Below are 19,676 nucleotides of genomic sequence, written 5' to 3' on the forward strand. Positions count from 1 at the left end.
AGGGTTATTTTCTGGGGTTTTTTTTGTTTGTTTGTTTGTTGTTTTTTTTTGTTGTTTTTTTTTGTTTCTTATTGTAAATTGTTTTCAACTTATTATGTTATAAGTATGCTTAAATATTGTAGGACGATTGTTGATTATTACAACGTCTTTAAATTCTGTGTATAAGTACTGGTATCAGATGAGGAAATATGATTGTTACCATAGCAAGGCTCGAACCACAGATCCTTGTTAACTGTGATAAAGTCTTGTGAATTAATCTTTTGAAAGAAATTATTAGAAAAATTATGACACTCTTAAGAAATATATAATATATTAACAGTTTATCCTTAATTACAAACTCAAACCATTCGATTCCTTGCACTTCAATAAAATAACTCAATTTATCATATAAATATAATACAATGTTAAAAACTGAACATAAACATTATCATAACAATTTCATAATAGGAAGTCAAAATGACTAAAACCATGAAATTCCTAACATTGATAAAGTAAAACTGAAAAATCTGCAAAGGATAATAATGATATAAAAAACAATGAAAGATGATAAAAATACGATTAGATTATATATTGATGTTTGTGCGATTCTTAGACCGATTTGACTGAAAAATGTTGTGAAATACGCCCTGTCCAGTGTTAATAAAAATCAGAAATAAACAGATTATTTTTTTCATTTATTTAGTCAGTTAGTCACTTCATTGTTTTGTTTGAATATTTCAATTGTGCATCCTTTTCAATCTTTCTTCTCAGCTTGGAATGTTTGTGCATGAAATAGTGCACGGTTGGGAACACTTTTTACAAATAAAGCTCGGAAATATTCATAATATCTGTTTGACTTCATATCAAAAATAGAAAGAAATAAAGAATCCCGAAATAACGGACAAAACCACAAAATTGAAAATGTTGCAGGCTCGGTTTGATTGAGCTTGTTCATTGACGGTACTGTTAAGTACAAACTACCGTCCATGCTCTTTAACACCGGCTGAAACAGAATTCAACATATTATCATGGTAATGGTAAAATTTTGAATTTAGAAACATCCGCAGATTGAATTTATCATGGCAAATAAAAGCCAGTTTTAAAACGCTATATAGAAGAATAGCTTACAGTTGTGTTTGAATATTATACCTTCGTTTGCAAATACTTTAATTTCACATATACTAAATTGTTCTTTCTTGTCACGCGTTTGTTCGAAAAGAATATATCTGGCTGCATGGCTGTTCAGCTGAACCGTTCTACTCGGCGTTATCTCGCCACAAATACGTGTCAATTGATTAATTTCCCAGACAGTTAGACCAGAGGAAATGACAATATCATACGTGTCATGTCCCTGAAAGTCCCTGATAAGACGAAAGAAAGTTATGTTATGGCATTTAACAGTAACATTAACAACAGCTAAGTGCATGTTAAATTTATTTGGTACTGCAATGTGCAAGAGTAATTTCGGAGAATACACATTTTACTAAAAACTATATAATATATAAATCTTGAAAGTAACTAGAAAACTGTAAATGAAATAACTTTATCAATTATAGTTGGTAATAATTGACTATTGAATAATATATAACAAATCCTGTATGTATGCAAAGTCTAAGAAAATTGTGTTACTAACAATTAATTGACTTCAGCATATTGCTTTGACTTGAAGGAAAAGGTTGTTCAACATCATTTCCTATATTTTATGAAACACCCTTTGTCCAGTCGAGTTCATACCGTCACAATGCATTTATCTTCAGGGGTTTTCTTTCGTACTGACTATGTATATCGCGCTAAGAATAATTTTCTAGATTATTTCTCTCCCTTGAGATACTAAATGCTTCAGTGAAATATAAGTCATGTCAAATTGTTTTGAAACTGACTGAAAACCCCATCTATCAATTGAAAGGAATAGAAAAATAATACGCACAAAGTATAATACTTTCATGACTCCGTATTAGTATCATTTGATGTCTGTATCTGTTGGACGTTTCTGTATCTTATTAACAAAAGACTTATCTCTTCTGCTATAAAATCTACCAACCCAAAATTGCCCTGTTAATGTCAACATCAGGTTTACTAATTTCCACTTTATGAATTCTAATAAATGTTCAATTAATTGTCTACCTTTCCTTTAAGACAATAAGCCTAATTACAGGTATATAGTATCATTCACAGTTAATAAAGCAGTGATGTCTTACCCTACGCTATAATATAGCACTATATAGCTCACATTGTAGACGGAATAAAGGTCCAATAAAATCCAAGGTTTTGACATTATAAACGTTTTTACGCATGCATCATGTTCTGGAAATGTTAAGCCATCGGTGGCCAACGCAGACGTTCCTTTGCCAAAAAGATCCTGGTAAATTATTCTCTTGTTTATTGCAACATTTCTTACTGAAAATAGAAAAGGAAAGGGACAAGATGTAATCTATTTTGTGTAATTGTAAGCTTGTGCTTTTTGAAATTTAACCTGATGAAATCGATTTGCCCATTTTTTAATGAATTTCATTTTTAATATGGATCTACCAAATAGCCCTAGTAGGGATGCATGGAATAACCGAAGCTTACCGGAAAATACCTGAAGATACCGCATGCTTAACGAATTCTATTAAAAAAGTAAAAGGGAGGTTTTTTTCGTTTAAGGTGATAAATAGCATATCGGTGCATTTTGCCATTCGTATTAGGACTATAAGCGATATTTTCCGATACGCTCTTTCGACACTCAATACGACTTTTCTACAGATTTACCGAAAATAGTATCTCTCCGTATGAATTAATGTAATTATGTATAAATATAGTTCAATAATTAAATCATAACTTATTTTACCTTTTATATAGCCTTTATTAATCAACAGTTTATGTGTTTTTATATGTATGATTTATCGAAAAAGTGTATCACGAATATTGGTCATTGTCGAAAAATTTAAGTGACAAAACCTACTTAATTGTAAAATTGTGCTATAAATTAACATTAATTGTATAATATCTTCCTTTCTAACGATTTTCAAAAAGATCTTTTTTTATCCATCATGTTTCGTTTTTCCGGTATTTTCCGTGCACCTTTGTAGTATTGCTAATTGGCACACTGTCGTTGAGCTAATCTAGAGAAATTTTGAAGAATGTTTCAAAATGAATCATGCCATGTTTTTAGTTTGCTAACAAGTGTAAACATATGTATGGCTTTAACTTTCAAGTTAATACTTCTGATAGCCAAAATAGCCTAAAAATGTTTATAAAATTACATTCATCTGTCAGCTGAACAATGATTATATAGCAAGACAAACATTTCATTAAACCTATAGTATATAGTCTGTATAACAAATTTACCTGCTCTTTAATTAAAATAGAAGATTCTTTGCTGCAGCCATGTTTATAGATAATATAAAAATCACAATATATTCTATACAAGCCTGCAGTATCATAGTCAAAATTCAGAAAAAGTATTCGTAACGGTGGTCTTTAGCGGCTTTTTAAAACAGATTTTGAGTTTTTAGCCTAGGAATTGGCTATCAACGCTCATATTGACATTGTTTGAATTCGTGTATGACCTCAAAAAAAAATAAAGAAATTGTCAATGGTTTTCAAGATTATTGCATTTAATAATTGATTTTCTTATGTTGCTTACTATTTCGATCGTATTTGCGCATAGGTAACAAGCAAAAGAAACACTTAGACAACAAAGCTATTTCTTTTAAAGACTGGTATATTACTGTATACTATTAATATTATTTAAATTATTTACTTTGGTCGAGTTTGGTGAAGTATGTTTTCCATTTTGCACAATCCAAACAATGAAATAAGCATAATTGATCAGTACATCCATCTTGCTATTAGCATTTCTAAGGATAGAAAATTCAAGTAGGATTTTGATACTTTAGGGCAGGTTGTTGATCTATACGTTACAACACCTTTGGCCGGCTGACTCGGGACCATGCAGAGCAACGTTATGGAGAATATAATCTAACTCAGTATGTCTATTTGGCATGAAATACATAAAGGCGTTTCTTCTGTTGACAACGTCTAGCGTTCACAAGCAGCAAGTGATATTCCGTGTTGTGTCACGGGCTAAGTTGGTTTGATTAAAATTTCCGAAGTTTACAAAGGGATCCTTGTCACAAATGATTTGATCACTGTAAGATACAAGCGTTTTGGTGCTATCAACATCAGTCAACAGTCACTGAACAACAAAAGTGCTAGCATACACTGTTGCTATTCATTATTCTTATAAAGTGAAACAAATTAAGAATTGATAATGACGAAAATGATAACATTTGGTACGTTTTATTTTACGACAAAGAAGTTACACTTTGGCATTGGCGTTTACCTTGGTTAAAATAACTATCTACTAGGTAAGTAAAGTAAGTTTTTCAAACAATCGATTCACTACCTCATTGTGTGTCATCATTTCTGTTAGAATGAAAGATCAGTTTATTTTCTGAATTACAGAACTTTAAACATTTCTATTTTTATTTGATTTTGAAAAATACTTTTTAATGTAAAAGATCCTTTAACTCATTTTAATGGTTTAATATCATAAATATAACGTTCAAATGAAGATTTATTAATATTGTAAGTTCATACAAGAGCACCGCTAGACTGAGCATTATGTGCCCGAAAGTGTTTTTTTTAGTAAGGATGAAGCATTTGCAAGACATAGGAATTAAACAAAGTATTACCTCCTTCAAATAGCAATCATCCGATGAAGTTTAAATATTGTGGACCAAATGGAACTTAAGTTGCTCGGGGAACTGTTTTCAGTTTTAGAGTAATATTGACTTTGACTTTTGACCTTGTGACCCAAAAATCAATGAATGGTGGGATTTTTCCCAATATGGACACTCATCCTATGAAGTTTAAACACCGTGGATCGAAAGGAATATAAATTATGTTCCGGAAACTATTTTCAGGTTTAAAGTTATAGTGACCTTGACCTTTGACCTTGTGACCCTAAAATCAATATGGGTCTTTTACATAATATGGACAATCATCTTATGAAGTTTGAACACTGTGGGCAAAATGGAAATTAAGTTATGCTCCGGAAACTGTTTTCAGTTTTAAGATAATACTGACCTTGACCTTTGACCTTGTGACCCTGAAATCAATAGGGGTGTTTTTCTAAATATGGACAATCATCCTATGAAGTTTGAACACTGTGGACCAAATGGAACCCAAGTTATGTTCCAGAAACTGTTTTCAGTTTTAAAGAAATAGTGACCTTGACCTTGTGATCCCAAAATCAATAGGGGTCTTTTACCCGATATGGACAATCATTCTATGAAGTTTGAACACTGTGGGCAACATGGAAATTAAGTTATGCTCCGGAAACTGTTTTCAGTTTTAAGATTTTAGTGACCTTGACCTTTGACTTTGTGACCCCAAAATCAATAGGAGTCTTCTTCTCAATATGGAAAATTACACTTTGAAGTTTGAACACTGTAGGTCAAATGGAACTTAAGTTATGCTCCAGTAACTGTTTTCAGTGTTAAGGTTATTGTAAAATTAACATCAAAGACATCTATTGTTATGAGAACAATAGACCAAACCCCATAATGTAGCTCTGGTTTGTACGGACAGACAAACGGACGGACGCCAGGGGTATAACATAATATGCTGAAATTCTTTCGGGCATATAAAAAGCATTGTTTGTAAAGATATAAGCGAATTAACATTTCATGTTAATATAGGGAGGTAATTAGAACAATTTTTTCTATAAAGTCTCAGTCAAATTTTTCAATAAAAAAGGATGGAAGAGCGGTACATGGCGGAGATGTGCACAACTAGGGTTTGTTTTGATCGATCTTGTCAAGTTTGGTTGTAATCCCGTAAGGAGTTTGACCTGTGAAAGCCGGACAACCTTAATGCGGACGGACGGACAGACGGAAAGGCAGAAAGACGGCGAATGCAAATACAATATGTCATCCAAAGCATTTTGGACATATAATTCTCATTTAGTCGCTATAGTTGCTATTCATTCTATTTCTATAAATTACTACAATACTGTATGTTTGTAACGTCCATTTTTGATTGGGCAATCATGACGTTAAATATACCTTGACAATAGGGAACTGCACTTTTTGAATTAATTCAAATTCTTGCCAAAGAAAGAAAATGCGCCTAATCGCTCGGCTAATATGAGCTTATGACAGTTTTGTTTATCTGTTTAATCAAATAGGAGCTAAATTAACTATATACACAATACTTTGAATTTTATACTTTCCGTTTGGTTAAGATTAAAGGAACTCCACTGAGGTTTATAAGCCTGAAAACATAACATTTTAATTTTTCACATAGATAAACATGAGCACTTTTAACAGAAATACAAATTAAATATAACTAAGAAATATACAAGAAACACATAAGAAATCGTATGTTTGTGCTATTCTCTGTCCGATTTGATTGAAAAGCGTTTAAACGCTTTTCAATTTTGGGTCATTTTTCACTATTATAATTATTATTCTGGAAAAACGGAGCGAGCTAATGATTTGAAATTTTGCACATAAGTCATTAGTATAGATCTTCACCAAATGGAGCAATAATCTCAAAATAAATACTTCCAGTCCCGTCATGTCCAAAAACCTCAGTGGAGTCCCTTTATTTCATTCAGACAAATGGACTTATCAATCAAAGTGCATGAAATTCACACAAAGCTAATTTTACATCAATATAAAGTCTTTATAAAAGAAAAATTAACATCGATAAAAGTAAACTTAAACGTAGTTAGACTTTGATAAAAACGAACTAGTCTTCAATAAAAGCACCCTACTTAATGTGCCACTGAAACACATTTTAGATTAATATGCAACTCAAAGGGAACTGTTCTTAATGACTCAACTTCAAAATAGAAAGATAGATATAAAAAACGACGTACCTTCAGACATCGAATCCTTATAGTCAATCATTTCCAATTCCTCTTCTTCATATAAAACACTATAGACAATCCTGAATCCTTCGACATTTCGATTTCTCGGCCAGGGATCTTCTCCCTTATAGAAATGTACAGTTATAATGTCAAATGATGATTTGATACTGTTAGGTGGCTTGTTTATGTTGCAGTAAAATTTCTCTAGTCCCATATCGCCGATTTTGAATTCTGATTTGTAGCTTCCTGAAACAGAGCATCTACACATGTCACGATTGAAGATTCAGGGCTGCTTTTCAAGAGTTAATAAAACAATATATTACTTTAATGCGACTTCGGAACAAGGTCAATGTCGATCAAGTTATCTAATCTTTTAATCATTTTTAAAATAACTGAAAATAAAGTCTCAATAAAAATTGTTAGGAAGAATATTAAAAGAAACCGACAATGACCTACATTCTTGCGGAGACCAAAGGAATATTCAAATAATATTTGTGGATTTCGTTGAATATGACTAAGATAAATAATTTTATTTAACACTGTCACTTAGATCTTAAAGACTTTTAAATTACCACAATTACTGTGTATATAATGTCAATTGTATTATAAATGTTGGGTTTGTCGAAAACAGTGTAAGAGTTCATTGGAATTGTCTTGTCCTTCATTCGGATAAAGAGAGGCCAGGAAAAACAGCAAAGGATGATCTTCGCAGTTCTCGGTCCAGCAGTACAGAACTACTTGACATTGAACTAGCTGAAACAATGCCCCCAAAATGGAAAAGTGTACCGAAGGCGGAAAGAGATCAAATTACTGCTTTTAAGTCATAACAGCAAACAAGGAAATCCTAAATTCTTGAAGGAATATTTGAAAGGGTCAGGAACTTAAGTGCGGTAAATAGAGGTTGTTGTCGTGTACAATGTATGCTAATTTAAGCCATGCATTATTCTTGTTTTAATGGGACAATATATTTTATATTGTGCTCCTACTTATTAATAATTCATGGAATGCAATAATCGCTGAAACATTGCATATACACGGCTGATTTACTTTTTTCATTTTTATCTGGTTTTTATCTTTCATTTTTATTTAGTTTTTAGATGTGAGGCATATTAATATAGACACATTCGATACGAAAGAATTCGATACTGATTTTCTTTATTTCAAAAACATTTTTGATACCTTGATTTAAGATGGACGGAAATTAAAATAAAAATGAGTTTTAAGCTCGAAAATATAAATAAATTGATTACATGTACGAAATGCGTTAAACAGGAAAATCATTTTAACAAATAAGAGCATTGATATAATAATCAAAACTGTATTCATTATTATCTTTCAACTCCAGAATTTAAGCTTCAAAGGGCATCAACCCTTATCTTTTTATTTAGTACGACTTAATGAGACGTCAATGAGAGAGATGCATCATTTTTTCTATGATTAATTAAGCACCAATTTGGTGGCACATGGTTTACCAGCAAACTTACTTGTTTTACACGGGACATAAAATGAAATTATTTGCAGATTTATTCTTTTTAATGGAGCGTGTATCGTCCATTGTTCAGTGGTGTGCACAAATGGAAAGCCGAGATAAGCCATGGAAGTTATCATCATCAAAGGCAGGCGGCATGTTTCCATTAACCCTTCATGCCAAGTCATGCGCGTGCGAAGAGATAAGCAAGTAGGAATATCTGGAGAAACAAAGTTATTTCTTAAATTAAAAATCATATAATCGAATCTGGTATGAAATCTAACTCTTGAAGCAGCTGTATGGTCAGATACTTTTACATATTTTCCTTATTTTTTATTCTTATTCCAATTCTAGACTATATTCATTTAAAACTTCAACAACATTTAAATGTTTGGACAAATTCTTACTTTCATAAGACACAAACGCTTTGAATCCACTTCCAAAACTCACTACATTCATATTGATGCACGTTTCAAATGACAGAATTAGCTGTGTTACATCTGTTTCAAGTACCAATGAGTCGTTTACACCATTTAAAGTATGGTCAATAACTCTGGCCAAATCTGTATCAAACAGATGGTTGAATATCTTCAAGGTATCATTACAAATTGAAGGGTCCTGAAATATATACGAATACATTCCAAATTATGTCTCAAAATGATGAATGAATAATGAGTTTTAAATGATCGTTTTAAAGCATTAAAGATGCTTGTTGTAAAAAGAAAGCACTTCTCAATGTAACATATCATGGAAGTAGCAAAATGTAACAAAGGAATATTTTGACTTCTATACAAAATGATAAATCACTATATATCATATAGGTACTAATTTCCATAAAGCAACAGAATCAAGAAATGGTTTAGGGAAATGGCTATTTAGTAATTGTTGGAATTTAAGCAGGAGAGTCAATAATTAGAAATAAAAAATGGGGCAAATTGTTGTTAGGTGTACATATATTAGCCAGAGTTTTGATAAAGAATAATGTTTATTTGTGGATTGTTTATTTAAATTTCACTTTACATCTGACCTATACTAGGACTAAGGCTATATTTCTGCATTGTTTGACATGAAAACAAAGCTATCGTATTCAGATGAAAATGTGAAAACAATGGCAAGGTAGGAAGCATCATGTTTTCTCAGTTTGAATAAGAGTTCGTGCCAATCTGTTTAAAATCAGCTGATTAATAACGCTACGCATTAGGATCTGACATCCACCCATACGTAGTCACCTCGTGGACTTTCAAACAACCAATCATTAGCAAGCTTTCATTATCTTGAAAGCGATGCAGTTTCTAATTTTAACCCTTCGAAAACAAATGCTTAGTATGTAATGTTCAGGATTTTTGGAACAAATATGGCGTTGTCTATATAGCGACAGGTAAACTGGCAAAACAATCTTGCCCATGAAAAATTGACTGTATTATTTGAAGTTAGTGTGTTAAAAATTGCTTCATTTTCATACTTCTTCTAATGCCTATCTGAAAAAACCAGTTTGATTGCATGGCTAAAATAGCTTTCTCGGGAAATCCGAATTATAAAGAAGCGAAACATATATATAGTAGTCATCAGATCTAAATGGAAGAAATAAGTAGATCTGAACTTAAGTCAGACTGAGGTAGTGCAGTATTCCGTGTTGAAAGGTAAATACATATAGGAAGAGTGGTTAAGCGGAAGATGATCGGTCTCACGATTGGGGATACTGCCAAAATTCTGATAGAGGCAAAGATAAAGGCACCTAGGAAGCAGTCAGATGGTTTGACTTAAAAGTGATTAGCAAACATATCTACAGACATAAGGGGTTGATACTAATGTAAAACACTACCATGTAATTTCCGATGCATTAAGGTTTACTTTGTTAATAGTATTCAATATTGTAACAATATCAAATTTTGATTAAGCTATACATGTATTTATTCATGTCTTAAATTTATTCATAATATAGGTCTGCGTTTGATTCTAAGAATTGAATATTAGTGTCCTATTAAATTTGCTGCCAACCATCAAATTGATTTTATATCAACTACAAAAGAATGATGATCTAGCATCTTTCTATAAAGGTAGATAATTACGATGTTCCGTTAGGGCGATCGCGATACACACACACATAACTCGGAACAACGAAAATACGAACGTACGGTGGTAAAAAGTCAAAATAACGAAACCATAATGGTGAAAACTCGAAATAAATTTGTGTTTTCACCATCGTACTTTCGTCTTTTCACCATCGGTGTTTCGTGTTCCGTTATTTTGACTTTATACCATGATCGAATTTTCGACTTTTCGTTAGCGTACCTTTTATTTTCCCTTTTTCGACATTTCTGAATCGTAATTTCGTGTTTTCGATGATGACAGGTTGAAACCAAGATTATGAAAAGTCAAGAGAGCGATGGTGAAAAGGAGAACAACGAAACCATGATGTTGAAAAGTCGAAGGTACGATGATGAGGGTCGATAGTACGATGATGTTAAGTCGAAATTACGAAACAACAAAGGTGAAAGGTTGAAAGTGCGATGGTAAAAACATCATCGTGGGTTCATTTTTTCAGCTTATCATCATCGTTTTTGAGCCTTTAAAGGGACTCCACTGAGTTTTTTTGACATGAAGAAACCGAAAATACTTTTCCAAAATTTTCGACCAATAACTAATCCAAACTTTCAGATCATATGCTTGCCCCGCTACCCAGGGATTACCAATTTCATTGTGCAAATTGACCCCAAATTGAAAAGCGTTGCAACGTTTACTTTCTATTGCGTAGTTTTTCATTTTATGTAAAGCAGTTATTTGTGTTAAGTATTTTGTTTGTCAATGGCCCCGACTTTTATCAATTTATCCCTTCGATTTTCAGCTAAAAATAAATTCGGAAGCAAGATATCCTTTCGATTTCTATTATGTAAAGTCATATATTGGTCTCCCCTTTGGTGATTCGCAGCATGTCATATTAATGAATGCGAACGGCAACAAAGCTATAAATAGAAATGACCTAAACATTAAGAAAGTCCAAAAATCTAATCATAGAAGTAGTTGAACGAACTGGAGTTTTTATGCAGAATGAAATGCAAACATATTCAACCATAAAGTGCACCCTTTATAACTTATCGAAAAAATTAAAGTAAATTAATAGCTCCCCTGATTATTTAAATCGACCCTGGTGTCCCGAGTTTTTGTAATTAGAAATTGACTCAATTCTGTTTTGAAGGCAATCGGTTTTATGGTGGTCTGAGTTGAATTTTGATTTGCCGAATACTGCGACATGTATTAAAACAACAGAAACTTTCGTCGAGGTGTTATGGATTTATTGATAGGAATGTAAACACACTGGTGGGTCAGACGAGGAGTTTGAAGCAATTCAACAAAATAGTAGATTCATCTCCCAATAAATCAATTATATAACAACAGCTCTTTATTTATAACCAATATCAAGTATCTTTTATATCTTTGACTCGCATAACATGATTTGTGAATCTCATTCCTATGATACTGTCTAAATACAGTAACAGTCTCATTGATAAATAATTTTCATATACAACATGCCATGAACCTTATTCATGATTAGTACCATTTTTTGTTAACGATAAACATATCTGAATTTGGTCTTTTAGAAATTCATCACAAATGTTTCATTCCAGTGTGTGTTCTTCTTTCAGTATTTATCTGAGACTTAAAATATAGCTACTGTATCTTATTTCTAAGGCATCGAAAGAAACCATTTTTCTAAATTTGATATAAAAATGCCTGTTATATGACAATATTAGTCTCTTTTGTTTTTATTTGTATATGCTGTTTGTATATTTGTTCAATTTGACTACTGTTTTGTATGTTCCAAAGAAAATACATTTAATATTTTTATTTTTAGCAAGCCGACCAAAGTTCATGATGAACAATATCTTTCGTCCGCCCATTCATCTTTGTTATACATGTTATACATGTACAATTCTGGTAAAATATAATTAACCATTGAAAAGTTTAAAAGAATATCTGGTCATCAGATGTCTACAAGTTCATCGTCACTTGCTGCATTTCTTGCTTGGACGCCATATGATGCTTTGCATTAATGCCTTTCTTGTTTAACATGATATACCATTTGGTGCGAAACATGTAACGGACATTTTGAAAATAAAGTCGATTTTGCTTATTTATATGTGGATTTAATATTTCCTACAATGATTACTTGTTGATATTTGTAGAAAGTGATTAGTATATATTAGGTGAAAAAGAAAATGTACATGTTTTGATATTTTTTATCCAATATAACTGACTATAGTAGTGACACAAACAGAACAATGTTGCACTACTGTCATGTCACATTACATTTACAAGTCTTGTAAGTCTTGTTTGTATTGAAATTACTTTCCTTACCAGGTAGGCATCAGTGAAAGCATTTTTTTAAATTTAATATCTGGCCCCTCTGTCATGGACAGTGCATACGATAAGTATAATAATGCAAATTTAAATGATTTACAAAGCATTCGGAATAATGACTAGTCCTTAATCTAAATAGAAAATGACTTGTGCGCAGAAATGATCTGGTAAGGTTTCTGTAATGAGCGCATTTTTGCGCGGAGTTTCTTATTGCTGCATAACAGCAACATTTGTACTTCTTTATAAAAGAATTTCAATTGAATTTATATGATATTAGAATATTTAAGCTCAGTGGAGTCCCTTTAATATGGGTTTAAATATTTGAACTTCGCTAGTGATTGGAGGACTGCTGTTACAATTGATATGCGCATTACCTGCTCAACAATGTACATCATGGTGTATTTTTACATTAAACAGCCGATATAATTTATCTTTAAAAAAAACAATAACATTTTACACTTGATTTAAATGTTTACATCTTCAAAATTTTCATTACACTTACCTGCGGAATGTTCAATTCAATATGTGTAAATACTAGTTTTATGTAGTAATTTTCGGGATATGTGATAATCCATTTATAAGCCTGATTTGTTTGGTAATGATTTGGGAAACCAATATTCGAAAGTATTGTCCTATCGTCGTGAATCTCGCTTACAAAGGCCACTTCTTTGTTTACAACATATCCAGGGCTTCTATAAGGATGAAAAATTGCTGAAAAATAATAACAAAAATAAAATAATGAAATAATAATTTATTTTCAAGAGTTGTATTCACAAATTAAACTCTGCAGAAAAATGAAAAGGACAAAAAATACTACATTTTACAACATCCAAACACAGCTTTTTTTTTTAATGAAAACATAGATATACTTAAAAAATTTAATTACCCCGAATCAAAATTTTTGAGAAAACGATAAAATGTGATAAAGGTTTTAAAAAATGAATTCTTAACCGAAACTGCTTTTTTTAACTTTTTTCTTTGTGCTACAAAAAAAAATCATGGGATTGGGGAAAATTTAAATCTTACCCCCCGATGGTTTAACCCAGAATTAAAACCCAAACATTTCCCGACACGATGTTTTCTTATAATGATGTAAAATTTTGGGCTGAAACTTTTTTTAAACCAAAATCGGGGGAAGATCAGTCTCGACGGTCGATTTTAAAAGCAAAATTAATGAGATAAAAAAGAAAATAAAAAATATTCGGGCTAAAAAAAATTGAAGTAAAAAGAGCAAAAAATTTTTTTTACCAGACAATTTTGCAGTCTTGAAATGTTATTCATTGACTTCGATGATATATTTTTAGTTGAAGCTGATTGCGGTAGAAATATTTAACCGTGGACTTGTTAATACGTATCCTATGGGTAAAATTTTGAAAGTGTGTTTTTTGTCAATATCTAACAGACGTTATTCTTCAATGCTTAAAGTACAATCACAAAAAAAATGAAAATGAACAAAACCATCTTATAATTAACAAAAGATTAAATCAAAAACATATAATGTTCAAATATTTTAAAATATAAAAAAATTTTTAATGCTAATCTGAAAAGGAAGCGGAACAATGCAGTGATATAAAAACCCAAAAAAAAAAATTTTTTTTAAAACCTTTGTTAAAGTTTTACCCTCATTTTTTTTTCGCGGAAATTTTAAGTTTTTCGACTAAAGGAAATGTTTTTCAAAAATTCGAGGCGAGAGAGTTCTGTTTCCCGGGCATTGTATACGTAATACCTTCAAATCCCATTTCTTCTTTAAACGCAACCTGAAAAAATTAAAAACACGTCAATTTAAATATTAAAGCATGGTAAGGGTTTCATTGCGAGTAATTTTTATTTTGACGCTATTTTTTGTTTTTTCAAACAAAAAACCCAAAAGTTAAAAAATTTCATTCACTTTAATAAAAGAAAAAAAAAAACCAATTAAAATATCTGCATTTGTTGTTGATACTTTACCTCGATATATGGTTGTTCATCCTGAAAATCTGAGCACCAGCCATGGCCATATGGCCTTGCTTTGTCGGGGGTGTATGCAATAAGAGCAGAAGATGCTGAAATTTGATCATCCGTTATACCATTGTCACCCATTCCAAGTTCGCTATTACAAGTCATTGCTTCATCTGAGTTGAATAAAACATGTTGTGTTACATCAAACGAACATTTGTTTTATCAATGTTAAGATTGACAAAATTGAAAAAAAACTGCAGCCATCATTATCTAAAACCAATTCAAACCAAGAAATAAGTCACTGTGCTAGAACAAAGAAATAGATTAATCCATTTAGTTATAGTATTTATTTAATTGATGTTTTATGTATGATATTGACCATGTTTTAAAATGTAGTTGACAGACCTCAATCGAATCGATATTTATTTTAGTATCTAATCCATGGTCTAGTAAATTTATAATTTATTATATGAACCATGTTCAAATTCATCTTGCATTCATTTTATGAAGGACCATGGTCGTTTGGTTTGTGTCATTAAGGTAGCATACTTGCCGGTGGCGTAACTGTCGTCACCAGTCACGTTTATTATTTTGTTTGGTATAATTTTTTAATCTTGAAAAATGGAAAAATGAGTTATCGTCAACTTAAAATAAGTTTACGAGATTTTGCAACGATAAATATCCAGAACACTCACCATTAATAACACGTTCTGTAAACACGTTGACTATCTGTCCAGGTATTTCTTTGTTCCAAGAAACAGCAATAAAACGCCCTTCCATAGGCCTTGACAGTAAGTTAATGAATAAATGTTATGTATATTACATTATATATGCGACATATCTACAACTTTAACACTCATCATAAATCTAATTATTTGCTAATCACAAAGCGAATTATGAACTGTTTTTTTGTAAATCATGCTAAAATATTCAATCTTAAAGCTTGTTTTTCCTAAGGGGACAATTGTTATGCAAAATGTTTATTTCTTACGTGTTTGCGAGTGTGTGTTCGTGCGAGGTGGCTCTGTGTGTGTGTGTGTGTGTGTGTGCGTGCGTGCGTGCGTGTGCGTGTGACATTTCCCTCTTGTTTTTTTCTTTAAAGGGGCGAGGGGTCTTTTCATAAAACAACGTTTTAGTCCCTCATTAATTAAAACATTATGTCAAGAAATAAACGATATACCTTGTTAAAAGCAGACTCAGTGAGACTGTCGCTAAACGACAAACCTTAATGTATTTGCAGACAAAAGCATCAGTATATAGAAAGTCCATTTTCTCTCTGCTGATGAAACATGCCTCTATTATCTTGCCGCAAACATCAGGATCTCCTACATAATGAGATGATTGTTCATACGTCTGAATCATTTACAAATTATGCCTTTTTAATAAGAGCATTCATACAACTCTATGGACCATGAAACTATAAACCATAAATATCAATAAAGTAAATCGTTTGCTTTTTAAGATGTTTTAAATATTTTTTAAGATTAAGTCACTACATAAACAAATTAATGTCGTAATTGCTATTTATGCTTTTGGGATTTTGTCACTATCTAAACAAATCAAATCGGGACAGTGCTACCTTTCATTGTTTGATTTTAAGAATTCGCCGCCACATAATTAAAGTAATGCCAATGATCTCATTCATGCTGGGTTTGTAATGATCAAGAAAAGTAAAACCGTTTGTATCGTAAAGACTTTGTCATGTTACAAATATATACTCAGCAAGATTTCCAACTAGGCATAATTCGTTGAATATCGGAGTAGGTAATGGTTATTGTACACTTTCATTTAAGTATGGACATGGAAGAGAAAATATTAACGTTTTCAATGGTGTTAAAATCAGACCTCTTATCAACTTTAATCTACAATACCCCCATGCAAATTCGATATTTTGCGTGTCGATTGCCTATCAGAACGGCAATTGACTGCCAGTTCGGTGGAATAAATACCAGAAAAAACTTAACTCAAAAGAAACCAACTTTTTTACAATTATATATTCCCTATATTTATGGAAATTCTTTTTTCTTCATAGTTAACCGATACTTTTTATATATAATACGGTCACAAACGTTTTGTTATTTTCTAGCACATCTAGCCGGTTCTATTTGGAATTTTTCGGATCTTATTTTTTCCCACGGGCACTTTAAAAACACCCTTTATGAATAAAACCACTTCTTTTCGAATAGGAAGTATTTTTGTAACCATTGTCAACCTTAGTAAAGCTATTCATATTATTTAAGATTTTTCCTACAGACCTTTAGGGCTTGTAATATCCACTGCAGAAACAATGACCGTCTTCCCAAGATCAACAACTTTCCAAAAATATGACTTGTTTATGGTAAAACCCCAAAAGACTGAAATGATATTAACGAACAAGTCATATAATTTAAATCGCGCAAAAGAAGAAATTTTTGAAATGTTACTGAAATGTAGATTGGTTGGTAGTTCAATACAACGTGTAAACTGTGTGTTACCATTAAGATCATTATCTAAGATTTCTTGAATTGGAGGTTCAAGAAAAAACACACAGGTGTCCGTAATATTGTTTCGTTTGTATTCATTAATTTATTTATCTTTTTGTGAGGAAGGGGTGTTTGTCTGTTGTTGTTGTTGTTGTTGTTGTTGATGTTGTTGTTGTTGTTGTTTTTCTAAGGTTCGAGGGCATTTCCAAAACCACGATGGTATACTAATGACGTCAAATTTCAAGTATTGTTTTTGTAGAAAGTACATGCAATTTGATAGTTAATTCAAACAATTCATTTGTAATATATTTTACATAAATTTTACATAGTACAATGGAATTGACCTTAAAATAATGAATGGTTTTATCTCAAAGAAAGATGGAGATATCCTTCAAATGTTTTTTACCATCTTGTAAAGCAATTGGCCTATTAATGACTGAGCAAATCAATTGTACATACAGAGGGAATAACCGAAATAGAGAGAAACTAACTTACATTCTACTTCTACCGAATATACACCTTCAGTATAACTTGATATGTAAACACTGTATGCTGTAAAAAAGAATTATAAAAAAACGTTAAGAATGATAATTTTAACGTCTACAACAGGGCTAGGAATCTAAAATGCGTCGTATCCTACAAAATGTTAACAAACGCCACCATTTTGTAACGAAATGGGTATGATTTTATTTATTACTCTTTATGTTGGAAATGACTGAAAACCAGATATATCTATTAACACGCTCAACTATTTTCCGCTTCGTTCGGTACATTTTGATTGCAAACAAAAGTTACAGCGAATTCGCAACTTGAAGCGGGCCAGAATTTTATGGAGTTTTGTGTATGCGACGCAGTTCATATTGCTTTATCCATCGTTTTTGTGTTGTTGTTTTTTTGTGTGTTTTTTTGTCTCTTTGTTGGTTTCTTTTTATTTTCATTCAAATCAATTGTATACTCGTTTAAGAATTAACTATAAACTTCAAAATATAATTTATTTACTAATTTTTTTAAAAAGAAATGTTTATTTTGAAAGAAAATTATGATTTGGACGAAATAATATTTCACACGTAAAACATCTAAACCTTTTCATCCACATCTTTCTATGCAAAACGAAATAATATCTGCAGTTACTTCTCATAAACACCTTGGTTTACATTTTTCTGATAATGGTTCTTGGCATACTCATATTAACTACATTAAGGAAAGAGCTTGGAAACGTTTACATATTATGCGTAGACTTAAATTTCAACTTGATCGTAGATCTTTAGAAATTCTCTATCTGTCATACATCAGACCTATTTTAGAATACGCCGATACTGTCTTTATAAATTGTACTCAATATGAAAAAAATGAACTTGATAAAATCCAATACGAAGCTTCTCGAATTGTCTCTGGTGCCAGTAAACTTGTTTCTTTGCATGAGCTCAAACGAGAAGTTCCTTGGGAATCTTTAGAGTCTATACGAAGGAAACACAAACTCATACTTCTTTACAAAATGAAAAATGGACTCTCCCCAAACTACCTTTCATCTCTTGTTCCCCCTTCAGTAGGTGAGACATCAAGATACAATCTTCGCAACTCAAACGATTTTAACGGTATACGAACAAGAACTTCTCTGTATTATAATGCTTTTCTTCCTTCTGCTCTAAGAGACTGGAACGACCTCTCTGCTGAATTACAAAATGCACCTTCACTATCATCCTTTAAGAGTCTTCTGAATAGTGACCTATCTAAATGTCCAAAATATTTTTATACAGGTATCAGAAAATGGCAAATATACCATGCACGCCTACGAACTGAGTGTAGTCCTCTCAACTATCACTTATTCAGAAAAAATATAACAAATTCACCACTGTGTCAATGCGGTCTTCCAGAAACAAATCACCACTTTTTCTTTGAATGTCAACAATACAATAATATCCGAAATATCCTCTTTCACACTTTATCGGCTTATTGTTATGTTACTCTCCCCATATTACTGAGAGGTGATAACAACTTAAGTGACGCCATAAACACCACTATATTCCAGGAAGTTCAAATATATATCCGAGATAGCAAACGTTTTCCATAGTCCTTTGCAAACTCTGCTCACTCCGTTGACATACCGAATAGATTCTATAATAATATCTTTTCCTTAATATAATGTATTTGCACCATTTTTACTGAATCAATCTCATCTTTTTCTAACCATCAATCTAAATATGTTTTTGTGTGTCATTTCACTAGGTCACAGTATTAGCATTTCATGTTGATTTTAAAACATATTATAGCATGATTTCCTATCTAACTTATTTCAAACTACTTATTTTTTTTTACTTTTAGCTCTGAATAGAAACTTTTGCCGTCCTCGTCTTTCTTCATTCATCATCAATAAAATGTTTCATGATATACTATTTCGAACATGTAATTTACCGCCGAATTTACAGTAATGAATTATATGTTAGGAAAAGACCTCTATAAGCATTGTATGCTTTCGGATCTAATCCTTTTTCAGCATTGTTTATGTAACTTATGATTGTATGTAATAATTGTTTGTGTGAAAATGTTTGAAATAAAATATGTTTAAACTAATATGACGCAGTTGAAAAGAAAATATGAAATGACACAG

At 31.7% G+C, this 19,676-nt stretch overlaps 1 protein-coding gene across 1 annotated transcript; it reads right to left on the reverse strand.

Moving 5' to 3' along the window:
- Positions 1-137: 137 nt before the first annotated feature.
- Positions 138-18,627, reverse strand: LOC132733400 (uncharacterized). The gene is made up of 14 exons (XM_060720052.1): positions 18,591-18,627; positions 17,564-17,620; positions 16,862-16,960; positions 15,787-15,931; positions 15,302-15,390; positions 14,616-14,779; positions 14,395-14,425; positions 13,171-13,379; positions 8,717-8,927; positions 8,326-8,529; positions 6,851-7,087; positions 2,178-2,376; positions 1,129-1,340; positions 138-292 (listed from the first exon to the last, which is right to left on the reverse strand). The coding sequence occupies exons 1-14, from the start codon at positions 18,625-18,627 to the stop codon at positions 138-140; spliced, it is 2,049 nt and encodes a 682-aa protein (XP_060576035.1).
- Positions 18,628-19,676: the final 1,049 nt, after the last annotated feature.

The sequence above is a fragment of the Ruditapes philippinarum genome, unplaced genomic scaffold (assembly GCF_026571515.1).
Source record: "Ruditapes philippinarum isolate M1 unplaced genomic scaffold, ASM2657151v2 ctg3843_1_1_1_1, whole genome shotgun sequence".
NCBI classification, from domain to species: Eukaryota; Metazoa; Mollusca; class Bivalvia; order Venerida; family Veneridae; genus Ruditapes; species Ruditapes philippinarum.